Genomic DNA, 24,776 nt, shown 5'->3' with positions numbered 1-24,776 from the left:
GATTGGCTGGTGCTGAGTGACGTCTTCAGATCGCGACCCAGCAGCGGCGCCCGCGTGGTTATGAGACTGGGCGGCTGCGGGTGGCTCCGGGGTCTCGTGCCGCCGAGTTTGAGCCTCCCGTGCCGCAGCCTTGCCAGGACGTGGGGTGGCCGCGGAGGCCGGATGGCGGACATGCTCTCCCCCGGGGCGGAGGCGGCGAGCGAGCGGAGGGCTCCGGCTCAGCTAAACGGAGACGCGGGCGGCGACGCGAGGGTCGAGCAACCCCTAGGGCGCCCGGAGCCGGCAGCCGCGGGAGTGGAGTTGGCCCCGGGGGTAGGGAAGCAGGTGGCGGGGAGCGAGGAGCAGGCCCCGGCTGCAGCGCCGGGCCCGGGCAAGCGCAAGAAGCGGCGGGGCGCGCCCGGGGAGCGCGTCGTGCCGCCCCCGAAGAAGCGGCGGGCAGGGGTGAGCTTCGGCGATGAGCACTTTGCAGAGACCAGCTACTACTTCGAGGGCGGCCTGCGCAAAGTGCGGCCCTATTACTTTGACTTCCGAACCTACTGCAAAGGCCGCTGGGTGGGCCGCAGCTTGCTGCACGTCTTCAGTACCGAGTTCCGAGCCCAGCCCTTGGCCTACTACGAGGCCGCGGTCCGAGCGGGGCGCCTGCGCCTCAACGAGGAGCCGGTCCAAGACCTCAGCATCGTGCTCAAGGTGGAGTCCTGATGGGCCGGTCTGAAGGGGGCAGGGATTTTTTCCCCTGAGTTAGTGGCCATAGGTACTGGAGTAAAATCGGGGTAATTCCGAGGCTTTCTCATTTTCACTTGAAACAGTCTCAAAGCCCTCTCCTCCCACCCCATCGCCGCAAGCAGCCTCAGTGCTTCAGAAACACTGTTTTCTTGTTTCCAAAGCATAGAAGTTGGAATTCTTGTGGCTCCTTTTATGCAGTCTGTGCCACTGGCACGGACATTGATCACTTTCTATTTTGCATTGTGGATCTCTGTACAAATAGTATAGTAGAGCTATTTATGTCTCCTTACTGGGTACAGAGTTAGGCATTTTGAGAACTTTAATAACATTTAATTTTATCGATTGCCTTGTGGGGTAGGTATTGCCACCTCATTTTACCTGTGAGGAAACTAAATTAAGGTAAACCTCACAGAGGTAAGGCAACAGTGTCACCTCCAGAGCCTGTGCTGTTATAACTACTTAAATGATTTATTATAGAGACTAAGATGATAGAATTGTGAACTGTCCTGATAGAATTGTGAACTGTCCGGGACAAAGACTAGAGCTGTCTAGCCCAGTACTTTTGACCCTTCTTTAAAATTCCTTCACAGTTAAGAGGTCCCAGACACCCCTGGCTCACCAGGTTGTGAGGGGAGACAAGGGATCTCAACATTTGGGGAATGAGTGACTTGAGTCCTCTCTCCCATCCCAATTTTGAAAAGCAAGCGTCTGGTCTAGCTGTCACATGTTATAGATAAGGGAACTAAGGCTTAGAGAAGTTCAGTGAAATTATCTTTAGATATAACGTTATTGTAGAGAAAATACAAATAAGCAAAATAAAAAACCACCCATAATCTCATCACCTGCAGACAGTACCATTAACCTTTTTGTGCCTTATCCTTCTAGTTCTTTTTCAGTGCCCGCTGTCTGTCTGCATTTTTACAAAATGAATATGCACTGTGCATACCGCTTTTTGTGTAAGGATATACTCTGACCATTCTTCCGTGTCAATAAATAAGAGAGGAAGCTGTGTGGGGGGTTGACTGATTATAGGTTGCTAGTCCCTGGGCTGAACAATTGCCTGTGTCATCGGCAGGACAATGACTTCTTGCGGAACACAGTGCACAGGCACGAGCCACCAGTCACGGCAGAGCCTATCCGCCTGCTGGCTGAGAGTGAAGACATGGTGGTTGTAGACAAGCCCTCTTCCATTCCTGTCCACCCCTGTGGCCGCTTCCGGCACAACACGGTCATCTTCATCCTGGGCAAGGAGCACCAGCTTAAGGAGCTACACCCACTGCATCGGCTCGACCGCCTCACCTCGGGGGTCCTCATGTTTGCCAAGACAGCAGCTGTTTCAGAGAGGATACATGAGCAAGTTCGGGACCGGCAGGTGAGCCTGGCTTTTGTTTCACGCACGTCACTTTCTGGGCTCACAAATGCTGTGTCAAAAGGGCAACACTGACTTCTATCTGAAGTGGGCCTTCGTATTTTTCTGCCCAGGCTTCCTACCTTCAGGGAGGTCAACACCTAAAGTACCCAAAACAGGTTATTATCTCTTATGTTTCAAGAGATTTTTAGAGATGGCATACACTGCCTATCTTGGTAGTTAGCTCTTTTGAAGGTTTTTGGGGGTTTTTTGGTGTGTTTTTTTAAATATATTTTATTGATTTTTTACAGAGAGGAAGGGAGAGGGATAGAGAGTTAGAAACGTCGATGAGAGAGAAACATCAATCAGCTGCCTCCTGCACACCTCCCACTGGGAATGTGCCCGCAACCAAGGTACATGCTCTTGACCGGAATCGAACCTGGGACCCTTCAGTCCGCAGGGCGACACTCCTTCCACTGAGCCAAACCGGCCAGGGCAGTTCTTTTGAAGTTTTCCAGTGCCAACAGGCTGAGCAAGGTTTTCAAGGTTTTGGGGAGAGCCTCATTGGTGGAAAGATTGTGAATGAAATTAGAAGAGGCTTGGGTAGAATAATTAAGTGGTACTGATTGTGGTCTTGAGACTTGTAATTCTGGATCTGATTATGATACATTTATTGAGTGCTTACTGTATATCAGACTAAGTACCAAGTACATTAGAGCCTAACTTACTGAATCCTTATAACAGCCCTTTGAGGTTAATGCTTTTCTAATCTTACTTTTTCTAGACAAGTTAATGGTATTTAAAGAGGCTAAGTAATGTACTCAAAATCTTGAAACTGGCAAATGATGGAGGTGGGGTTTGCGTTCTCTTCTGCCTGGCACTGTTGCATTCCTCACCGCTTGCAGTGGGTCTGGGCTTCATGAGTTTAGGCTTTGTGCTGATTTTCTCCCTCTTCCCTCCTGTGTAGCTGGAAAAGGAATATGTCTGCCGAGTGGAGGGGGAGTTCCCCTCCGAGGAAGTGACCTGCAAGGAACCCATCTTGGTAGTATCTTACAAGGTAGGGGTGTGCCGTGTAGATACTCGGGGCAAACCCTGTGAGACAGTGTTCCAGAGACTGAGCTACAACGGCCACTCCAGTGTGGTGCGGTGTCGGCCGCTCACAGGTCGCACTCACCAGATCCGAGTCCACCTCCAGTTCCTGGGCCACCCCATCCTTAATGACCCCATCTACAACTCAGGGGCCTGGGGCCCCTCCCGGGGCCGAGGTGGCCACATTCCCAAGACAGATGAGGAGCTGCTACGGGACCTGGTTGCAGAACACCAAGCCAAACAGAGCCTGGATGTGCTAGATCTCTGTGAAGGTGATCTGTCCCCAGGACTCTCAGACTCTACCGCTCCCTCCTCAGAGCTCGGCAAGGACCACCTAGAAGACTTGGCTGCATCTGCTCAAAAGATGGATGGAGTACTTGAGGCAGCCCCTCAGGATCTGGACACAAAGGCCCTGGCACCAGGGAATGCAGCAGAAACAGATGTTGTGAATCAAGAAATAGACCCCCTCTGTGCAGAGTGCCGACTGGTGCGACAGGACCCCTTGCCCCAGGACCTTGTGATGTTTCTGCACGCCCTGCGCTATAAAGGGCCAGGTTTTGAGTACTCTTCACCCATGCCTACCTGGGCACAGGATGACTGGCAAGAGGACTGAGAGCTGTGGCCTATGGCAGGGTCACTTCTTGGGTTGGAAGAAGCCATGGAGTAAGAACTGACCTCATTCAGCTGGTACTTAATGTTTCTATAAGGAGTAAAGTTGGGCACTTAAAGGAACTGCTTATACTTGCTACCTCCAGCTAGTTTGGGAACTTTTTGGTTTGTAAATGTGTACCTTTTGCTTATACCTTATACCTTGTGAGTCTGGTTTTCTTACTGCTTTTTTTCTTTATATATATTTTTATTGACTTCAGGGAGGAAGGGAAAGGGAGAGAGAGAGAGAAACATCAATGATGAGAGACTCATTGATTGGCTGCATCCTGCACGCCACTACTGGGGATTGAGCCTGCAACCCAGGCGTGTGCCCGTGATCAGAATCGAACCTGGGATCCTTCAGTCTGCAGACCAATGCTCTATCCAATGAGCCAAACCAGCAAGGGCTTCTTCCTTTTTTTAAGAGAGATAAGAAGGGGGAGAGAGAAAACCATCAATTTGTTCTGCTTATTTATATATTCTTGTATGTGCCCTGATGGGATCGAACCTGCAACCTTGGTGTATTGAGACACCAACTGAGCTACCAGGTCAGGGCCTTTTTTTTTTTAACATAACATACAATTAACCATAATTGTATACTATTTAGTGGCATTTAGCACATTCAGTGTTTGCAACCATTACCCTTTTCTAGTTCCAAAACATTTTCATCACCCAAAAGGAAACCCATACCCAATAAGCAGTCATTCCCCATTTCCCCTTCCTCCCAGCCACTGGTAACCATTAATTTACTTTTGTCTCCCTGTTAATCCTTACCTGAGAATATTTTTCCCATTGATTTTTCAGAGAGATGGAAGGAGGGAGGAAGGGAGGGAGGGAGAGAGAGAGAGAGAAACATGGATATGAGAGAGACACATTGATTGCCTCCCACATGTACCCTGACCAGGGTGGGCATTCAACCTGCTACCCAGGTACATGCCCTTAACCCAAATAGAATCTGTGACCCTTTAGTGCATAGGCTGACATTCCAGCCACTGAGCTATATATAGGCCAGGGTCATTAATCTACTTTTTGACTCGATGGATTTGCCTACTCTAGACACTTCATATAAATGGAATCATACTTGCCCTAACCGGTTTGGCTCAGTGGATAGAGCGTCAGCCTGTGGATTCAAGGGTCCCAGGTTCGTACCTTGTTTGCCAAGGGCATGTACCTTGGTTGCGAAGAGGCAGCTGATCAATGTTTCTCTCTCATCGATGTTTCTAACTCTCTATCCCTCTCCCTTCCTCTCCGTAAAAAATCAATAAAATATATATTTTAAATGGAATCATATGCTTAGCCAGTGTGGCTTAGTGGTTGAGCATCAACCCATGAACCAGGAGGTCATGGTTCAATTCCTGGTCAGGGCACATGCCCAGGTCACAGGCTTGATCCCCAGTGTGGGGCAGCTGATCAATGATTCTCATCATTGATGTTGTCTTTTCTCCCTTTCCCCTCCTCTCTGAAATTAATAAAAACATTTTTTTAAAATTATAAAACAATAAATGGGACCATACAATAAAAGATCTTTTGTGTGTATCTTTTGCTTAGCATAATGTTTTCAAGGTTCATCCAATTTATAGTATGCATCTGTACCTCAACCCTTTTTATAGCTGAATAATATTCCATTGTATGAGTACACTACATGTCATCAGTTAATGGACATTTAGGTTATTTCCACCTTTTGGCTGTTGTGAATAGTGCTGTTATGAACATTTGTGTACAAATTTTTGTTCGAATTTGTATTTTTAATTCGTTCTTTAGTATGTACCAAGGAGTAGAATTGCTGAGTATATGGTAATTCTATGTTTAACTTTTTGAGGAGTCATGAAACTTTTCCACAGTGGCTGAGCCATTTTACATTCCCATTGACAACACAGGTTTCCATTTTCTCCACATCCTCACCAATTCTCATTTTCTGTTGTTCTAATTATAGTTAGCCTAGTGAAGTCTTACAATCTTGTTTCACTTGCATTTCCCTAGTGAAGTCTTAATCTTGTTTGATTTGCATTTCTCTATTGATTAATACTGTTTATCATCTTTGCATGTGCTTGTTGGCCATTTATATATCTTCTTTGGAGAAATGTCTATTCAGGTTTTTAACCCATTTGAAAAATGTTTTTATTGATTTTAGAGAGAGAGGGAGATAGAAAGATCAGTGTGAGAGAGAAACATCAATTGACTGCCTCCTGCACACTCCCTTCCAGGGATTGAGCCTAAAACCTGGACATGTGCCCTGACCAGGAATCAAACCAGTGACCTCTTGGTATATGAGATGATGCTCAGTCAGCTGGGCCACATTGGCCAGGGCTCTTTTCTGCCCATTTTTTTAAAAAAAAAATTTTTTTTTATTGATTTCAGAGAAGAAGGGAGAGGGAGAGAGAGATAGAAACATTAATGATGAGAGAGACTCATTGGTTGGCTGCATCCTACATGCCCACTACTGGGGATTGAAAGCCTGCAACACAGGCATGTGCCCTTGACCAGAATCGAGCCCAGGACCCCCAGTCCACAGGCTGACGCTCTATCCACAGCCAAACCAGCTAGGACTGCCCATTTTTGAATTAGGTTGTTTTCCCTTTTGTTGTTAAGTTATGAGTTCTTTATATATTTTGGATATGAGACCGTAGATATATGATTTGCAAATATTTTCTTCCATTTTACAGGTTTTCTGTACATTTTATTGGTAGTGTCCTTTCATTCATGAAAGTTTTAATTTCCTTTTTTGTGTGATAACACTTCACATGCGATATACCATTTTATGTGTCCAGTATGGTATTGTTAACTATAAATACAAATGTTGAACAGCAGATCTCTAGAATGTAATCATCTTGCATAACTGAAAGTTTATACCTATTGAATAGCAATTCCCCACTTCCCCTGCTCCCAACCCCTGATATCATATTCTACTCTCTGCTTCTATGTGTTTGACTGTGTTAGATACCTAAAAAGAACATCTCATTTTCCTTTACTCACTACTCATAGAATACTCTATACTTCAAACGTGTGGTGGTTTCCCCACGCCAAGCAATTCTCTGAGACAGCTAGGTGACCTATAGTTTTAACTCAATACTGACACTGTCTACCTGGAGAGAGGGTCATTCCTGCATTGCCAGTCTCAGGTTCAGCTTATCACCTGTGCTTCTGACCAACCATAAACTAGAGATTCTCGCAACCCTCTCCTCAGGTTCAGTCATTTACTAGAATGGCTCACAGAACTCAGGAAAATAGTTTATTTGCTAGCTTACTGATTTAATACAAAGGATATTAAAGGATACAAATCGATGGCCAGGTGAAGAGATATATAGGATAAGGTCTGGAAGGGTCTTGAGCACGGGTGCTTCTGACCCCATATTGCTCAGGGTATGCCACCCCCTGTATATGTGGATGCCTTCTTGTTCACCACCCTGAAAGTTCTCTGAACCTAGTCATTTGTATGTCTTATGTGGAGAAACATCTATTGAAATCCTTTGCCCACTTTTAAATCAGCTTATTTGGGTGTTTTGTTTGTTTTGCTATAGAGTTGACTTCCTTATATTTTTAAATATTAACCCCTTATCAGAAATATGATTTGGTCTTGGCCGGTGTGCTCAGTGGTTAGAGCGTTGGCCAGTGCACCAAAATGTCTTGGGTTCGCCCTGACCAGTTTAGCTCAGCAGATAGAGCTTTGGCCTGCGGACTGAGGGGTCCCAGGTTCAATTCCGGTCAAGGGCATGTACCTTGGTTGCGGGCACATCCCCAGTAGGGGGCGTGCAGGAGGCAGCTAATCAATGTTTCTCTCATCGATGTTTCTGACTCTCCCTCTCCCTTCCTCTCTGTAAAAAATCAATAAAATAAAATTTTAAAATGTCGGGTTCAATTCCAGTCAAGGGCACATATCTCGGTTGCAGGTTCCATCCCTGGCCATGGCTTGGGGCGTGTGTGGGAAGCAACCAATTGATGTGTCTCACATCGATGTTTTTCTCTCTCTCCCCCCCAACCCTCCCTCCCTCCCTCCTTACTCTCTAAAAATCAATGGAAGAAATATCCTTGGGTGAGGATTTAAAAAGACAAATTAAATGAATATGCTTTAAAAAATGTTTGTATTGATTTTAAGAGAGAGAGAGAGAGAAAAGAAAAACATCGATGTGAGATTGATTGGCTGCCTCCTGCACTCTCCCTACCAGGGATCAAGCCCACAACCTGGGCATGTGCCCTGATCAGGAAATGAACCGGCAATCTTTTGGTGCACAGGACCTACACCAGCCAGGGTGGTGATGAGATTTTTTAAATTTAGTTTTTTTAAAAATATATATTTTATTGATTTTTTACAGAGAGGAAGGGAGAGGGATAGAGAGTTAGAAACATCGATGAGAGAGAAACATCGATCAACTGCCTCCTGCATACCCCCTCACTGGGGATGTGCCTGCAACCAAGATACATGCCCTTGACTGGAATCGAACCCGGGACCCTTGAGTCCACAGGCTGACACTCTATCCAATGAGCCAAACCAGTCAGGGCTAAATTTAATTTTTTATTGTGGTAAAAAATGTTATCATTCTAGCCATTTTTAAGTGTACAGTTTAGTAATGTTGAGTATATTCACATTGTTGTGAAACATCGCCAGAATTTTCTCCTCTTGCATGACTGAAATTCTACAACTCCCCTTTCCTCTCCTACCCCTAGGCCCTGGCAACCACCATTCTACTTTCTGTTTCTATGAATTTGACTACTTTGGATACCTCATATAAGTGGAATCATACACTTTAATTTTTTGTGGTTGGCTTATTTCACTTAGCATAGTGTCCTCAAGGTACATCCATGTTGTAACATGACAGGATTCCTTATTTATTAAGGCTGAGTAATACTCCATTGTGTGTGTATATCACATCTTGTTTATCCCTTGATCCATTTATGGACACAGGTTGCTTCCACCTCTTGGTTATTGTGAATAGTGCTGCTGTTAACATGGGTGTGCAAATACCTCTTTTTTAAAAAATATTTTTTAGTCCTAAATGGTTTGGCTCAGTGGATAGAGCGTCAGCTGGCGGACTGAAAGGTCCCAGGTTTGATTCCGGTCAAGGGCATGTACCTTGGTTGCTTGCGGGCACATCCCCAGTAGGAGGTGTGCAGGAGGCAGCTGATCGGTGTTTCTCATTGATGTTTCTATCTCTATCCCTCTCCCTTCCTCTCTGTAAAAAAATCAATAAAATATTTTTTTTAAAAAATGAGTCCTAATTTAAGAAATAGGATTTCCCATACACCTTTTCCTTTAAAAGAAATATTTTTATTCATTTCAGAGAGGAAGGAAGAGGGAGAGAAAGAGAGAAACATCAATGATGAGAATCATTGTTCAGCTGCCTCCTGCACACCTCCAACTGGGGATTGAGCCCGCAACCTGGGCATGTGGCCTGACCGGGAATCGAACCATGACCTCCTGGTTCATAGGTCAATGCCCAACCATTGAGCCACGCTGGCCAGTCCTGTGCAAATACCTCTTAAATATCCCACTTTAAATTCTTTTGGGTATATATCTATAAATGGATTGTTGAATCCTGTGATAGTTCTACTTGTAATTTTTCGAGGAAACTTCCATACTGTTTTCTATAGCAGCTGCATCATTTTATAATCCTAACAATGCACAAGGCTTCCAATTTCTCTACATCCTCACCAACATATTATTTTCTGGAGGGTTTTTTTGTGTGTTTTTTTTTTATATATAGTAGGGATCTAACGGGTGTGAGGCAATATCTCATCATAGTTTTGATTTGCATTTCTCTGGTGATTAGTGACATTGAGTATCTTTTCATTTGCTTCTAGGCCATTTGTATATCTTAGAGAAATGTCTATTCAAGTCTTTGTGCATTTTTTAGTAGAGTTATTTGATTTTGTTGTTGTTGAATTCCATCCGTGTTCTTTACATGTTCTGAATGTTAACCCTTACAGAAATAGGATTTGCAAATATTTTCTCCCATCCTCATTCTTTTTGTTCTGTTGATTATGCCCTTTGATACACAAAAGTTTTTAAGTTTGATGTAGTCCCATTTCCTCTAGCAATGTTTTGTCATTTCCAGTGTATGTGTTATACCTCCTTTGTTAAATTTATTCCTAAATATTTTATTCTTTTTGATGCTATTTTAAATGGAATTGTTTTCTTAATTTTATATTTGGATTGTTCATTGCTAATGTATCAGATTACAACTGACTTTGTGTTGATTTTATATCCTGCAACTTTGCTGATTTATTAGCTTAATATTTTTTTTTTTGTGGATTCTTAAAGTAGGTATGTGTATTTTTTTTCCCATGACTTCTGTGAATAGAGATAATATTACTTTTCCTCTAAACACTCTGTATACTCTCTTTTCATTTGAAGCTTGTTCATGTTTTCAAAACGGCAACATTTTTATCATCAGAACAATTAGGAATTGCCTGGTAAAGTGACTGGCTGCAGCTGAGAGCTTAATAGTGCAGCTCCTGGGCTCATCAGAGGCAGTGATGGCACTGGTGAGGACTGCAACGACAAGGACCTGTTGACCACTCTGACCGTGGAAGAGGTTTACCAGGATTATGGCATCCTGGCCAATGGCACAGAGCGCGTGGGCCGGGCGGCTCAGTAGGCTAGAGCATCACCCCATACACCAAAAGGTTGCAGGTTAATTCCAGGTCAGGGCACATACCTAGGTTTCGGGTTCGATCTCCCATCTGGGCATGTACTGGAGGCAACCAATTGATCTCTCTCTAAAATCAGTAAGCATGTGCTTGGGTGAGGATTGAGGGTGGGGGGTGAGGGAAGGAAACCTATCAAGTGATATTGGATGGTGTAAAAGGTGGTGCCAAGGAAAAAGGATTAGTAGCTCAGTTTATATCAAACTTCTTTAAGCATTTTTCAGAGTTGGCTGCTTCTGCTATCAATGCACAGTCCTTTGTGAGAATGAAGATGTATCAATGTGCTGGCAGGCAGTTAAGAGCTTCCTCAATTTGCCACTAGAGAAAATCTTCCCCCAGTGGCAGATATTCTAATACGACTTTTGCAGATGACTGCAGAATTTAACTTAGTGAACATGCCTTGTTAACTTTATTTAAGATGGATGCAAAAGGAACTTTAGGTGGCTTATTCAGCCTAATTCTTCAAGGAGAGGACATTCTTAGAGTATGAGCAATCATAATCTTTTCTACAAAATTTAAGACTTTACCAGATGGAGTCTTAACAAAGGAAGTAAAGGAACTTATACTAACTGAACCCAAAAAGGTTCTAGAAGATGTGACTCATGAAGAATTTGCCCTTCATGAAGATACTATCTGGGTTAAAAAGCTAATAAACAGTGAAAGGAATACAGCAATTTGTAGAGTTGGTAGCTGAACAGACTGACCTAGAACAGACCTTCAGCCCAGCAGATCCCGACTGTATGGATCAGCTCTTACAGTGTGTTTGGCAGGCGGCACCCCTCTTCTCTAAAAATGTGCATTGTACAAGGTTTGTGCCTTCTGTGAGCAGGTTCACCCTGACCTCAGGTCCTTGACTACCCCAGTGGAAAGTCTCAATATACAGTTGGGAGTCATTGGCACTGTTGATGGAGACGATTTCATTTTGTGGTGACATGGAAAGGTTAGAAACAAATCTAAGGAAACCGATAAATTGTTGGAATATATGCCTCCCTCCAGAAGAAGCAGAAAACGAGGAGAATCCTGGCAATGAAGAACCCAAGCCGCTATTCAGTTATGCAGAATATTTGTTATACAGCTTCCACAAGATGGGCTGGAAAATTCCAGATTTATTTTTTTTTAATATGTTTTTACTGATTTTTTTTAGAGAGGAAGGGAGAAGGAGATAGAAACATCAGTGATGAGAGAGAATCATGGATTGGCTGCCTCCTGCACAGCCCCTACTGGGGATTAAGTCTGCAACCTGGTCATGTGCCCTGATCAGAAATCGAATGGTGACCTCCTGGTTCATCAGTCGAAGCTCAACCATTGAGCCACGCTGGCTGGGCAGCTGATCTAGAATTGACAAAAACAAGTCAAAACATTCAGATAACAATCTTTGAGAAAGGCAGAGGGGGGAAAAGTACTCAAGAGTCAAGGATTTTATTTAGTCCAAAGAGATATATGAAAAACTTACTTCATAGTATCACAATCAAAAAAGGAATTACTGCTTCTGTTTCTAACTCAATGGAATCATTAGATTATGCCCCCAGGCCTTGCCTTCATCCATTAACTTCACCCTATGGGGTTGGGTTTAAGCCAGTTTTACTTCATTCTGGAGATTTCAAATGAAAAAAATTACTATGACATTTAAAATGTAGGGCATTGCTCCTCCTCAAAATGATGAGAAGGAAAGGTGTAATTGGTTGTTGCTTGTTAACTATCCATAGCTATCTCAGCAAACAAAGCATGGATATCAAAAGTGTTATTCCCCTTTTCCCCTAGCCCAGTGGTCGGCAAACTGCGGCTCGCGAGCCACATGCGGCTCTTTGGCCCCTTGAATGTGGCTCTTCCACAAAATATGACGTGCAGGCGTGCATGTACAGTGAGATTGAAACTTCGTGGCCCATGTGCAGAAGTCGGTATTTTGTGGAAGAGCCACACTCAAGGGACCAAAGAGACGCATGTGGCTCGCGAGCCACAGTTTGCCGACCACTGCCCTAGCCTATTGGCGTTTATTCACTTTGTCTTTCCTAAGCAAGGTTACTACAAACTAGACTTCAGTTTTTGCTCTATTGGTCTTCAATATGAACAAAAAATCATTTCATTTTTAGCTCAGTAGACATTCCCAGAAGCTGTTATAGCAAGGTGGGTGTTTTTACATGATAGCATGCTGCTCAGGGAATGAATTGAGCAAAGAAAAATGTTTCGGGTTGGTTTTGCAGACTCAAAGAAGAAAGCCTGGATTCATTCTTGAACCTCTCCAGGCCTTGTCATGGCTGTTTTCCCAGAGCTGGTTCTCCAGTGGGACCACACTTAACTAATGGTAAGAAACAGACTGAACTCACTTCTGTCATTGCCTGCCTCTCAGAATCAATCTTTGCAAGTCTTTCAGCCTGGAGTCTGGGTTTTTCTTGCAAGAATTAAATAAAACTGAAGACAAACAAACAAACACATAAAAATCATTGATTTCAATTCTTTCTTCAGAGCTATGTCATATAGGGCTTCTGACACCCTAAGGCAGTGATGGCGAACCTATGACACGCGTGTCAGAGGTGACACGTGTGTCAGAGGTGACAGGCAAACTCATTTTTTTGTTTGATTTTTCTTTGTTAAATGGCATTTAAATATATAAAGTAAATATCAAAAATATAAATCTTTGTTTTACTATGGTTGCAAATATCAAAAAATTTCTATATGTGACACGGCACCAGAGTTAAGTTAGGGTTTTCCAAAATGCTGACACGCCAAGCTCAAAAGGTTCGCCATCACTGCCCTAAGGGCCTGCCCAGCTGCAGACCATCATCAACTAAATACTAGACAGTTCTTAGCAGAGCTCCTCATTCTCCAAACATAATGGGTCTTCTTCCTGAAACTGGACTGGGATAATGAAGAACTATTCCGGGGCACTGAAGTGTTTGTTAAGAGAGCTGCAGTATCTTGGTAATGCATTTGACTGCAATGTTTTTTTCTCCAGTGGCCTTCCAGAGGTTGAGGGGTCCTGCAATGGTTCAGGATAGGACTTGGGGAGAAGAACCCTGGTGTTGATGGAGAGTGGTTTCCTTGAGCTGCGGTTTGTTGACAAATTTGGGAGGGTAATGGAGATCTTTCCAAACCTAGCAGCCCTTTCTATAGAACTATCTTGTGCAAATCCTGCGGTAGCTGCTGTCCAGTAGATGGCGCCTCTAACTCTCATATTGCCTTAGTTTATAAATTGCTTTTTCCATGACTAATTCAAGTATTCCCCCACACTCCCCGGGGCTTTTTAAATAATCTGGTATGTTGTTGATTCTTTCGATTCTCTTAGAAAAAGGTAAAATGGTTCTCATAGATGAAGAGACCATAAATGCAAAAAAAAAAAAAAAAAAAAAAAAGGACTGTTGGAGCAAGTCTTACTGCAATTCATATGAAAGACACCACAAATGAACTAAGCATAAAAACAGGTACAGAAATGAGGTAAAGAAAAGTGAGTTTTCACTAAAAATTTCTCTCTCTCTCTCCCTCCTTTCTTTTTTACCTCTAGACACTTCCAGTGCTTTGTCTTTTCAGAACTTCCACAGCTGAAGATTTTCATTTGAGGAGAGAATCCACTTACTTTTTATTTGTAGAGACTCAGCACATAGATAGGCCTATCAATTTTCTATAGGAAGTTATCACTGCAAGAAGCAGGCAAAACTCAGAAAAATGATGCCGTCTTTAGAGGCTGCAGCGCTAATGATCAATTTAAATACTGTCTGGCAAGTGCTGGGGGAAACCCAGGGACTACTGGAGCATCTAGAAGGGGACCAAAGGCCCTGAAGCAAGAGAGAACACATGGGCTAGTTGAAAGGAAATCTGAGGAAGCTTTAGGCTGCAGGACTAGGGGAGGCTTGATGATGAAGGAGCAGGAGCCAGCCAGGCAGGGGTAGATGGGAAAGAGGTATTGGTGAGTGGGTGCTTGCTCCTGAGAGAAGTAAGGACAGCATCTGCAAAGGTGAGAGAGAGAGAGAGAGAGAGAGAGAGAGAGAGAGAGAGAGAGAGAGAGAGAGAGAGAGAGAGAGAGAGAGAGAGAGAGAGAGAAAGAGACCTATTTCAGGGAAAGGTTAAGATCAGTGTCTATCACTTATTTACACATTTATTGATTCTTGTGTGCCCTGACTGGGGATTGAACCTGCAACCTTGATGTAGGGGGAGGGCGCTCTAACCACCTCAGCAACCTGGCCAGGGAAGCACTTGCAGAATTTGAGCAGCTTTATTGAGAGCTGCATCTCCCCCGCCAGCTGGTGTCCCTCAGTGGTTGAGCGTGGACCTATGAACCATGATGTCACCGTTAGATTTCCCCTCAGCGCACATGCCTGGGGTGGGGGCTTGATCCCCAGTAGGGGGTGTGCAGGAGGCACTGGATCAATGATTCTCTCTCATCGTTGATGTTTCTACCTTTCTCTCCCTCTCCCTTCCTCTCTGACATCAATGAAAATGTATTTAAGAAAAAAAACAGCCGAAACCGGTTTGGCTCAGTGGATGGACCGTCGGCCTGCGGACTGAGGGGTCCTGGGTTCGATTCCGGTCAAGGGCATGTATCTGGGTTGCGGGCACATCCCCAGTGGGAGATGTGCAGGAGGCGGCTGATCGATGTTTCTAACTCTCTATCTCTCTCCCTTCCTCTCTGTAAAAAATCAATAAAATATATTTAAAAGAAAAAAAACAAACTGCATGTCCTGTGTCAAAACCAAGAATATGCTTATCTAAAGCAACGGGCAATTGCTATTTTGTTTGATTTGCTTTAGCAGCTGCATCCTGTGTCAGGCGCTCCTGCACCAAAATGCGAATTGCCGTAAGCATTACCAGGCAATCATGATTTTGAGTCTTAAGGTTAGCTAAAACCATTACACCAGCCTTAAAATCAGGTTTATTTACCTCCAGATTGATGAACGGCTTTGCATTTTTAGCTGCATTGTCGGTATTCTTTCCCTTTTCTTCACCTGTTAAGTCAGAACTCTCCAAAAGCTGTCTTTTAAATATCTCAAACCTGAGATTAGTGGTGCTAAAGTAAATGGACTAGTAAATTCACAACTGGAATCTATTCAACTATTTTATTTCCGCAAATAAATATGTCTATTCAAATCTGAGGCAAAAGTTACTTCCGACGAGGATGGGATTCGAACCCACGCGTGCAGAGCACAATGGATTAGCAGTCCATCGCCTTAACCACTCGGCCACCTCGTCCCAGAAGCCTACCTCTTCCTGGTAGCTATAGGGAGTAATACTAGGGGCTGTGACGCAATATTATGATGGCCGCCATTTTGTACGGAAGCAAAGCGCGGATCTTTTTTATACCAAGTAATCAGAAGAAGATGGCTGCTCCCACGATATGGGAGGTCTGCAATGAGGGAAACAACAACAACAAAAAATTAGTAGACAACGAGAAACCCCGAAGGAGATAAAATGGGCGTGCAGGCTGGAAAGGAAGCTGGGTTAAAGGAGCCTTCGGAAGGGGGCTGCCCCGGCGCCTAAGGGGCGGAGCCGACGCATAGAGCCGCTTTGCGCTTGCGCAGCATCTGGGCGGTTAGATTTGAAAGCGGCCCGGAGGCTGCCCGGCGCTGCGCGGAGGCCGCGGAGAACTACTGGCTAATGACCACGGACCCCCAAAGGTCTGAGGAGAATTTGTCAAACGGGAGGCTCGGCAGGTAAGGAGAACGGGCTTTCGTTCCGGGCTCCCGGCGGGGACGGAGGGGGCGCAGTTGGGATTGTCTGGGGGCCCTGAAAGTCCGGGGCGGGAGGCCGGGGACGCGCCCTCAGCCCGGCGGCCCCGAAAGCGCCGGGCCGGCTCCTGCTGCCACCGCCCTCCCCCCGAGCAGCTCCCGCCCGCCCCGGGGTCCCCGGGCCGCCGCAGCCTGCGGTCCGCGCTCCCCCGCCCGTCCTCGCGCCCGCCGCTCTTCCCTGCGGAGCTCCCGCAGTTCGTGTTTCCGATCCCGTCTGTTCTTGACTGTAAATGACGTGACAGCAGCGAGTGATTTCACACTCTCGGCCTGTCGTGGTTTATTTACAGAGTTTGGGCTGCTACCGGCACCGAACAGACGCTCCGTTTCCGGCAGATAAAATAACATTAGCAAATAAGCCGGTATTAGTCCTCCAAAAATAAGCTTTCACAAACCTTCCTCTGTCCATTATTAGCTCAGAGTGAAAGCCCCTTTTTCTTGCTTGTTTATCTTAATACTAGAGTTTAAGGAAAAAAAAAAATCTTTGAAAATTGCCCATAAGTTCACAGACATGTCAGAGAAGCCTAAGCAGAGCTTGCGCTCTAGATCAGTGGTTCTCAACCTTCCTAATGCCGCGACCCTTTAATACAGTTCCGCATGTTGTGGTGACCCCCAATTTCATTATTACAAATTGAACATCATTAAAGCATAGTGATTAATCACAAAAACAATATGTAATTATATATGTGTTTTCTGATGGTCTTAGGCGACCCCTGTGAAAGGGTCGTTCGACCCCCCCCCCCAAGGGGTCGCGACCCACAGGTTGAGAACCGCTGCTCTAGATATTAAGATTGAAGCTTTCATTTCAATTGAATTAGATCAATCAAATTCCTCAGATTATGTATCAGGTGTCATATTGCCTTAGGCTAGGGCGGGGAGCCGCTGGTTCAGAGGCCCCAATCCAAAAGAGCCCACAGTCCAGAAAGGGAACAGGGTGCACAAATGGTTAGGGTACAAGCCAGGTGAAGGAACATAGGGCGAGTCACAGTTGTGTGGGGCACGGAAGAGGAGGGCCTGATTGGTACCTCTGACTGTGGAGAGGAAAGGAGGCGTCCCGGAGAAGCGGCATCTGAGCTGTAACTTGGAGGAATGACATGGAGGTAAATGTACCCTAAGGTTTTGCTAATTGAAGGTCAAGTTCAAAGCAGTGTGATTCTCCGTGACTGTGTGATGGCTGGGAATGTGTACAAGATGTCAAAGAGATGAAAACCGAGTAAAAATGTTTGGCCTGGTAGCGCTGGTGGTGTTTTTGATGATAAGTAAGAGACTGACTGTATTAGCCACTCTGGATACTGGTGGGGCAGCTGTCCAGTAGAAGGCTCCGTGATGATGGTAATGTTTTACATCTGCACTGTTCAGCTCGGCACCCTTCAGTCACATGCGACTTTGAGCACCTGGAATGTGGCCCCTGTGACTGAAGGAGGGAATTTTAAATTTTATTAACTTAGGTTTAAATAGCTACTGTGTTGGACAGCACTGGGCGGGAGCCTGTCAGTGGAAGCCATGGAACACATTAACTCTAGTAATTGCTAGTGTAAGTACAGGAGTGGACAGGGAGCCAGAAAATAAATATTTCAGGCTTTGCAGACTACATGATCGCTGGCATGGTCTCTGTCACATATTCTTTTTTATTTGTTGTGTTTTGTTTTCTACAACCCATTCAAAATGTAAAAAAAACAACACACACACACACACACACACCACTTTTAAGGCCTCATTTGGCCCAGTAGCTTTGTTTGCAGACCTCTGGGTTATTTAGACTCGTAGTTCCTAAATTTTCAGCCAAAAGAAATACTTATGGGTTCCATTTGTTAAATAGTTAGGTCCAGACAACTTAAAGAGTTGCTATTAAGTTGAAACAAATGTATTTCCTAACTACATAGTAGCCTTTTAAAAATAATAATATACATAAATTAAAGGAAAATATATTTTAATTTTATTCTTTAAAAAAATATTTTTATTGATTTTTTACAGAGAGGAAGGGAGAGGGATAGAGAGTTAGAAACATCGATCAGCTGCTTCCTGCACACCTCCTACAGGGGATTTGCCCACAACCAAGGTACATGCCCTTGACCGGAATCGGGACCCTTCAGTCTGCAGGCCGATGCTCTATCCACTGAGCCAAACCGGTTAGGGCTTAATTTTATTAATAATCACAATTATTTACTAACTAGAGGTCTGATGCACAAAATTCGTGCCAGGGGCTTGGCCCCCACCACCACTATGGCCTCAGGCCTCTGCCACTTCTGTCTGGCCCCCACCTGCTGCCCCCCACCCGCTGCCCGCTGCGGCTTGGCCCGGAAGGACGTCTGGTCTAATTAGCATATTACACTTTTATTTTTATAGATTGGATATGTGTGCCTGTTGAGCACTGCACAGCTTTTCAAATCTTGGAGTTAGATCGGCCACTGCCTTCCTCATTTCCTATACCACATTGATTAAAAGAACTGCTTTATATCACAGCATCTGCCAAAGACCCAGCTTTGCAATAATACAGGGTGTCCCCAAAACATGTATACACACTTTAACAGCTGATAGCTCAGTTAATGTTTCTTTTCAGCCAGACTAAGCTTTGAACAAAGGAAGTTCATCCTAAAATGCTACTGGAAGTCTAAAAACGCAGTTGAAGTACAAACACTGCCTTTATAATTATTCACAGGGTGTTGCCCCCTCAAAATTTATTCACACTTTAACAGCTGATTACACTTTAACACTTAATTTTCAGCTCTTTTCAGATTTAACTGATTTAAAATAAAGGGTGAAGTTAGACTAAGCTTTGAACAACAACAAAAAATTTATCCACTAGACTTTTTATGGGGATACTGGCAACATTCGACGAATTGAGGACACACAAATACTCAACAAAATGATTTTTGATGTTTGTGATTCCATTGCTTCAAGTTCTCAGCAGTGCCTGGATCAGAATGGTCATCAGTTTGAAAACAGCCATTGACAAAAAATATATATATACATATATATATATGCATATATATATGTATATATATATATACACATACATATATATTCATTTATGTAGATTCTTTTAAATTTTGAAAATGAACTGTATGTTAATAAATTCTGACTTTATAATCATTCAAAGTGTGTATACATTTTGGGGGGACATCCTATATGTTATCAAAACTAATGTAATACGAATAGGTACTATTTTGAGCTAGTAGTTCATGCAGTGCCTGACATGTTGGGAACTGCCATTTCTCACAAACTTTAAAATATCTCAGGACATCTCTGTGAGTATACAGTAGCACCCCAGGTGTAACTGTGACCTTCTGGTTCATAGGTCGACCCTCAACTACTGAGCCAAGCCGGCCAGGCCATAACAGAATTTTATAAATGAGGCTTAACATGGGAATCTAGGGTCTCCTAATTCTGTTGAAGTTGGAACTTATAGTTATGTGATAAACAGAATAATTTTAAAAGGAGACTTAAATAATTTTTTAATCTCTCCACATACGTGCCAGCTAGTTTATAGATTGGACAGGAATGATGCTCGCTAATTTTAAACAGTGAAGATGTTTAGGTGGTTCTGATTAGATAGTATTTAATATCATTATTTGTGAATTTGAATATGTTATGAATTTTAAAATATTCTCAAAAAGAGAAAAAATATGCAAGTCAGTGATCATAAAGTAACTTTTAAGAATTATTTATTAATTACTCATTCAGCAAATTGGTACTATGCTGGACTCTGAACTTAAGAGACACCAGCCCTATTTTCAATAGTTTACTGTAGCCCTAACCGGTTTGGCTCAGTGGATAGAGCATCAGCCTGCGGACTCAAGGGTCTCAGGTTCGATTCCGATCAAGGGCATGTACCTTGGTTGCGGGCACATCCCCAGTAGGGGGTGTGCAGGAGGCAGCTGATGGATGTTTCTCTCTCATCGATGTTTCTAACTCTCTATCCCTCTCCCTTCCTCTCTGTAAAAAATCGATGAAATATATTTTAAAAAAATAGTTTACTGTTGGGGCAAGGATAGTTTGGGGAGATAACAGGGATAAATTAATTTACATAACAGACTTAAATTACAGTGTGGTAATATTACAAAGGAGACATATGCAGTGCTACAAAGCGTGCTTTTCTTGGCTTTCTTGACAAGGGAGAATATAAATTTAATGACTCAGGAAAGAGCTTTGTGTGTGCAAGAATAGAAATGCTAGTGTGGCCAGCATGGTGAATAAGGAAGACAGTGATATGAGAGACAGTATGAAGTCTGAGGGACAGATAGGGATCAGGTATTGTAGAGCTTTGGTAGGTCCTGGTGAAGTTTATCTCTGTATGATGGGAAGCCATTGAAGAGTTTTAAGTAGGGGAAGATAACTGCCTAATATGTGGAAAAAGGATGGGCGGGGGGTGGGGGGGATGGGGAGGATAAGAGTGAAAACAGGGATACCAGTGCGGTGGATATTGCAGTATTGTACACGAGTGATAATGGTAGCTTGAACTACAGTGGTAGTACTAACGATAGAAGTGAATGGGTTTGAAATATATATTGGAAATAGAACTATTAAGACTTGATGATGGATAAGAAGTGGAAGTAAGCTTATTTGATCTCTCTCTCTTTTCTCTTTTATTGGTCTTATTCTCTTTTATTGGTCTTAGAGAGAGGATGGGAGAAAGGGGGGGGGGGAGAGAGAGAGCGAGAGAGAGATCCTTCAATCTAGGTATCTACTAGTAGGTATGTGCCCTGACTGGAATCAAACCCTCTACCTTTCAGCATACCAGTCAATGCTCCAATTAACTCAGCCACACCTGCTAGGGCACCCTTGTTTGGTCTCAAAGGGAAAGTTTTCAAAGTTTCACTATTAAATTGATGTTTGCTATTGTTTTTTAAATAGATATTGTTTATTAGATTAACAAATTTACTTTCTATTCCTAGTTTGCTAAGTTTTTCTTTTTTTTGATTAATTAAATCTTTATTGTTCAGATTATTACATTTGTTCCTCTTTTTACCCCCCATAACTCCCCTCCGCCCAGCTCCCACCCCACCCTCCTCCATCATTCCCCACCCACTGTCCTCATCTATAGGTGCACGATTTTTGTCCAGTCTCTTCCCGAATCCCCCTCACCCCTTTCCCTCCCAAGAATAGTCAGTCCACTCCCTTTCTATGCCCCTGATTCTATTATAATCACCAGTTCATTCTGTTCATCAGATTATTCACTTGGTTTTCAGATTCACTTGTTGATAGATGTGTATTTGTTGTTCATAATTTGTATCTTTACTTTTTTCTTCTTCTTCCTCTTCTTAAAGGATACCTTTCAGCATTTCATATAATACTGGTTTGGTGGTGATGAACTCCTTTAGCTTTTTCTTATCTGTGAAGCTCTTTAGCTGACCTTCAATTCTGAATGATAGCTTTGCTGGATAAAGTAATCTTGGTTGTAGATTCTTGGCATTCATCACTATGAATATTTCTTGCCACTCCCTTCTGGCCTGCAAAGTTTCTGTTGAGAAATCAGCTGACAGTCGTATGGGTACTCCCTTGTAGGTAACTGAGTTTCTTTCTCTTGCTGCTTTTAAGATTCTCTCTTTGTCTTTTGCTCTTGGCATTTTAATTATGATGTGTCTTGGTGTGGTCCTCTTTGGATTCCTTTGTTTGGGGTTCTCTGCACTTCCTGGACTTGTAAGTCTTTCTTTCACCAGGTGGGGGAAGTTTTCTGTCATTATTTCTTCAAATAGGTTTTCAATATCTTGCTCTCTCTCTCTTCTTCTGGCACCCCTATAATTCGGATGTTGGTACACTTGAAGCTGTCCCAAAGGCTCCTTATTTTTGGATTCTTTTTTCATTTTGCTTTTCCAGTTGGGTGTTTTTTGCTTCTTCGTATTTCAAATCGTAGGCTTGATTCTTGCGATCCTCTAGTCTGCTGTTGGGAGTCTGTATAATATTCTTTATTTCAGTCAGTGTATGCTTAATTTCTAGTTGGTCCTTTATCACAACCTCGAGGGTCTCAGATTTCTTGTAGGTCTCATTAAGTTTATCAGCAGTTTCTAGAAAATTCTTGAAAAACCTTAAAAGTGTGGTTTTGAACTCTATATCCAGTAGTTTGCTTTCCTCCATTTCTGTCATTTGTGTCCTTTTTCTTTGTCTCCGCATTTTTTATGCTTCCCTGTGTTGAGAAAGTGGTTTTCTGTGCTAAGTGTCCTCTAGGGCCCAGTGGCTCAGCCTCCCCAATTACCTGAGGTAGACACTCTTGGTGCACCCCCTTGTGGTCTTTGTGCACAGTCTTGTTGTAGTTAAGCCTTGATTGTTGTAGGTATCACTGGGAGGAATTGACCTCCAGGCTAATTGGCTGTGAGAGTCAGCTGTGTCTGCAGTGGGAGAACTTCTGTGCTGGAGACACCTCTCCGGGGCAAGACTTGCTTCAATGCGGCTTTGGTACTCAGAGTCTGCCCCCTGAGTGTGTCCTTTATGGTTCCACGGAGCTTCAAACTGGATGATCCCACTCTGACCTCTGGGTACCCTGGCTCCTGGATCTCTAGGGAGGTGCTAATCTAGCCTCTGCCTTAGGCTACCCAGCAAAAGCCTCCCTGCAGGGCTTGGGCGGGGCGGGTCCCACGGGATCAACAGGGTGGGGCTAGCAGTTATGGCTGCTCTCAGAGGCCCCACTTCTCAGTGTCCCAGCAATTGCTGCAAGCCCCTCTGAGAGAAAGCTGCCCTCGAGTTCTGACCGATGCCAGACAGTCCCCCTTCTCCCATATGAGTCTGGGTCCCCAGAGACTCGCCCGGAACTGGAGCTCAGAGCTTGAGATTCCCTCCCGATTAAAAACGACAACTGCGCCCTCAGCCACCAGCCCGCTCCATGGGGGCCTCTGTACCTTAGTATTTTACTTCCGCACTGCGCCTCCTCTAAGTCTCGGTATGCTTTTCTCTTTCCTTCTAGTTGTAGAATTTCCACTCAGCCAGCCTTCCTGTGGTTCTGGATGATGTCTGTTCCGTCTTTTAGTTGTATTTTTGAAGTGGTTGTCCGAGGCAGCAAACTCTGGTGTTTACCTATGCCGCCATCTTGGTTTCTCCTCAAGTTTTTCTTTTGTTTTAAACATGAAAGGATGTTTAAAGTTCATCAAACTTTTTTTATTGGTTAAGATGATCATATGATTTTTTTTATTTTAATCTGTTAGTATGATTAATTATAAAATTAATTTTCTAATGTTAAATCAATTTTGCATTTCTGGAATAAAACCAGCATGACCACGATATATATCCTTTTTACAAATTGCTAGCTCCTTTTTGCTATTTATTTAGGATTTTTATATTAATGTAGTGTAATCTTTTCTTTTTTAAAAAATATTTTTTTAATTGGTTTAAGAGAGGAAGAGAGAGATAGAAACATCAATGATGAGAGAGAATCATTTATCTGCTACCTCCTGCATGTCCCACACCAGGGATCAAGCCCACAACCTGGGCATCAGTGTGCCCTGACCGGAATGAAACCTGAACCTCCTGGTTCATAGGTCGACACTCCATCACCGAGCCATACCGGCTGGGCAACTTTTCTTGTATTTATCTGTGTATGGTGGGGTAGGGTGGATGCTTGTGTATGTTAGATGGAGGTGGTTGCAAGGAAAGAGCTTTTTTAAAATACAAAATAGTTAGCTAAAAGTAGTGAAAGTGGTTGCTTTGGGGAAATGAGGAAATTGAAGATGCTTTATAAAAACTAATCTTGTACAATCAACTTCTTATACTATGTACAAAAAACTAAAATTTAAAAATATTACTTTAACTAGATATGGGTGTTGTCTGTGAACAAGGGGGTAAGTAATACCAGAAGAATGGATGAGCAGAAAGTAATGGAGGACAAAATGAGAGAGTCAGAGATCAAATCCTAATAAATGCCCTCATATATATGTATAGCTGATTGAATAAGTTGATATTAAAAAATAAACGTTTTTATTTCAGTTTGAATTTCAGGTGTATTACGAAGAATCATTTCCTAAATTGTTTTTTTGTTACATAGGATGAAAGCATATAAAATAAGATATCTTTTAAATAACAGGGTTTTTATTTATTGCTAAAAATAAGAACATGGCCGATACCGGTTTGGCTCAGTGGATAGAGCGTTGGCCTGCGGACTAAAAGGTCCCAGGTTCGATTCCGGTCAAGGGCATGTACCTGGGTTGCGGGCATATCCCCAGTAGGAGATGTGCAGGAGGCAGCTGATTGATGTTTCTAACTCTCTATCTCTCTCCCTTCCTCTCTGTAAAAAATCAATAAAATATATTAAAACAATAAAAAAATAAAAATAAAAATAAGAACATGGATTCTAACAGTTTTGAGTATATGTATTCATTTAGTGTTGTAATAGAAATGTTAATATTGTTGAGTCAAATCTCTAGTATTCTTTCTTTTTTTAATGGAAGTTTTTCTTACCCAGGGGTGAGGTTCAAAAGTTAATGCATAAAGTAAAAATCTCATATAGTAATGGCTAGGGAAGAGCTAAGACCAATTGAGGAAATGTCAGGTTATGCCTCTTATTTCACACTTTTTCCAAGACAATCACTCATTGAGTGGAATTGTAAGTGTAATCAGCTGCACTGTTTATTTTTATTTTTTAAATATATTTTATTGATTTTTTTACAGAGAGGAAGGGAGAGGGA

The 24,776-nt window shown here is 43.2% G+C and overlaps 2 protein-coding genes, 1 non-coding gene and 1 pseudogene across 4 annotated transcripts in view; 3 read left to right on the top strand and 1 right to left on the bottom strand.

The window, feature by feature from the left end:
* Nucleotides 1-33: 33 nt before the first annotated feature.
* On the top strand, nt 34-3,967 carry RPUSD2 (RNA pseudouridine synthase domain containing 2). Its single transcript, XM_059704903.1, has 3 exons — nt 34-687; nt 1,799-2,095; nt 3,039-3,967. Exons 1-3 carry the CDS (start codon nt 61-63, stop codon nt 3,771-3,773), a joined length of 1,659 nt encoding a protein of 552 aa, XP_059560886.1. The 5' UTR covers nt 34-60; the 3' UTR covers nt 3,774-3,967.
* Nucleotides 3,819-16,509, top strand: LOC132225574 (apoptosis inhibitor 5-like; annotated as a pseudogene).
* Nucleotides 15,550-15,631, bottom strand: TRNAS-GCU (transfer RNA serine (anticodon GCU)). Its single transcript has one exon. It is a non-coding gene; the product is annotated as a tRNA-Ser (tRNA).
* Nucleotides 15,767-24,776, top strand: part of KNL1 (kinetochore scaffold 1) — a 68,378-nt gene continuing 59,368 nt past the window's right edge. The window contains exon 1 of one of the 2 annotated variants that reach the window (XM_059704902.1): nt 15,767-16,092. The gene's annotated coding sequence lies outside the window, so the exon portion shown is untranslated. The remainder of the gene's footprint in view (nt 16,093-24,776) is intronic. The other variant, XM_059704901.1, reaches the window with a different exon arrangement.

This window comes from Myotis daubentonii, chromosome 1, assembly GCF_963259705.1.
Source record: "Myotis daubentonii chromosome 1, mMyoDau2.1, whole genome shotgun sequence".
Classification (NCBI taxonomy): domain Eukaryota; kingdom Metazoa; phylum Chordata; class Mammalia; order Chiroptera; family Vespertilionidae; genus Myotis; species Myotis daubentonii.
The sequence above is the reverse complement of the archived record's forward strand: the minus strand, read 5'-3'. Positions and strand labels throughout refer to the sequence as shown.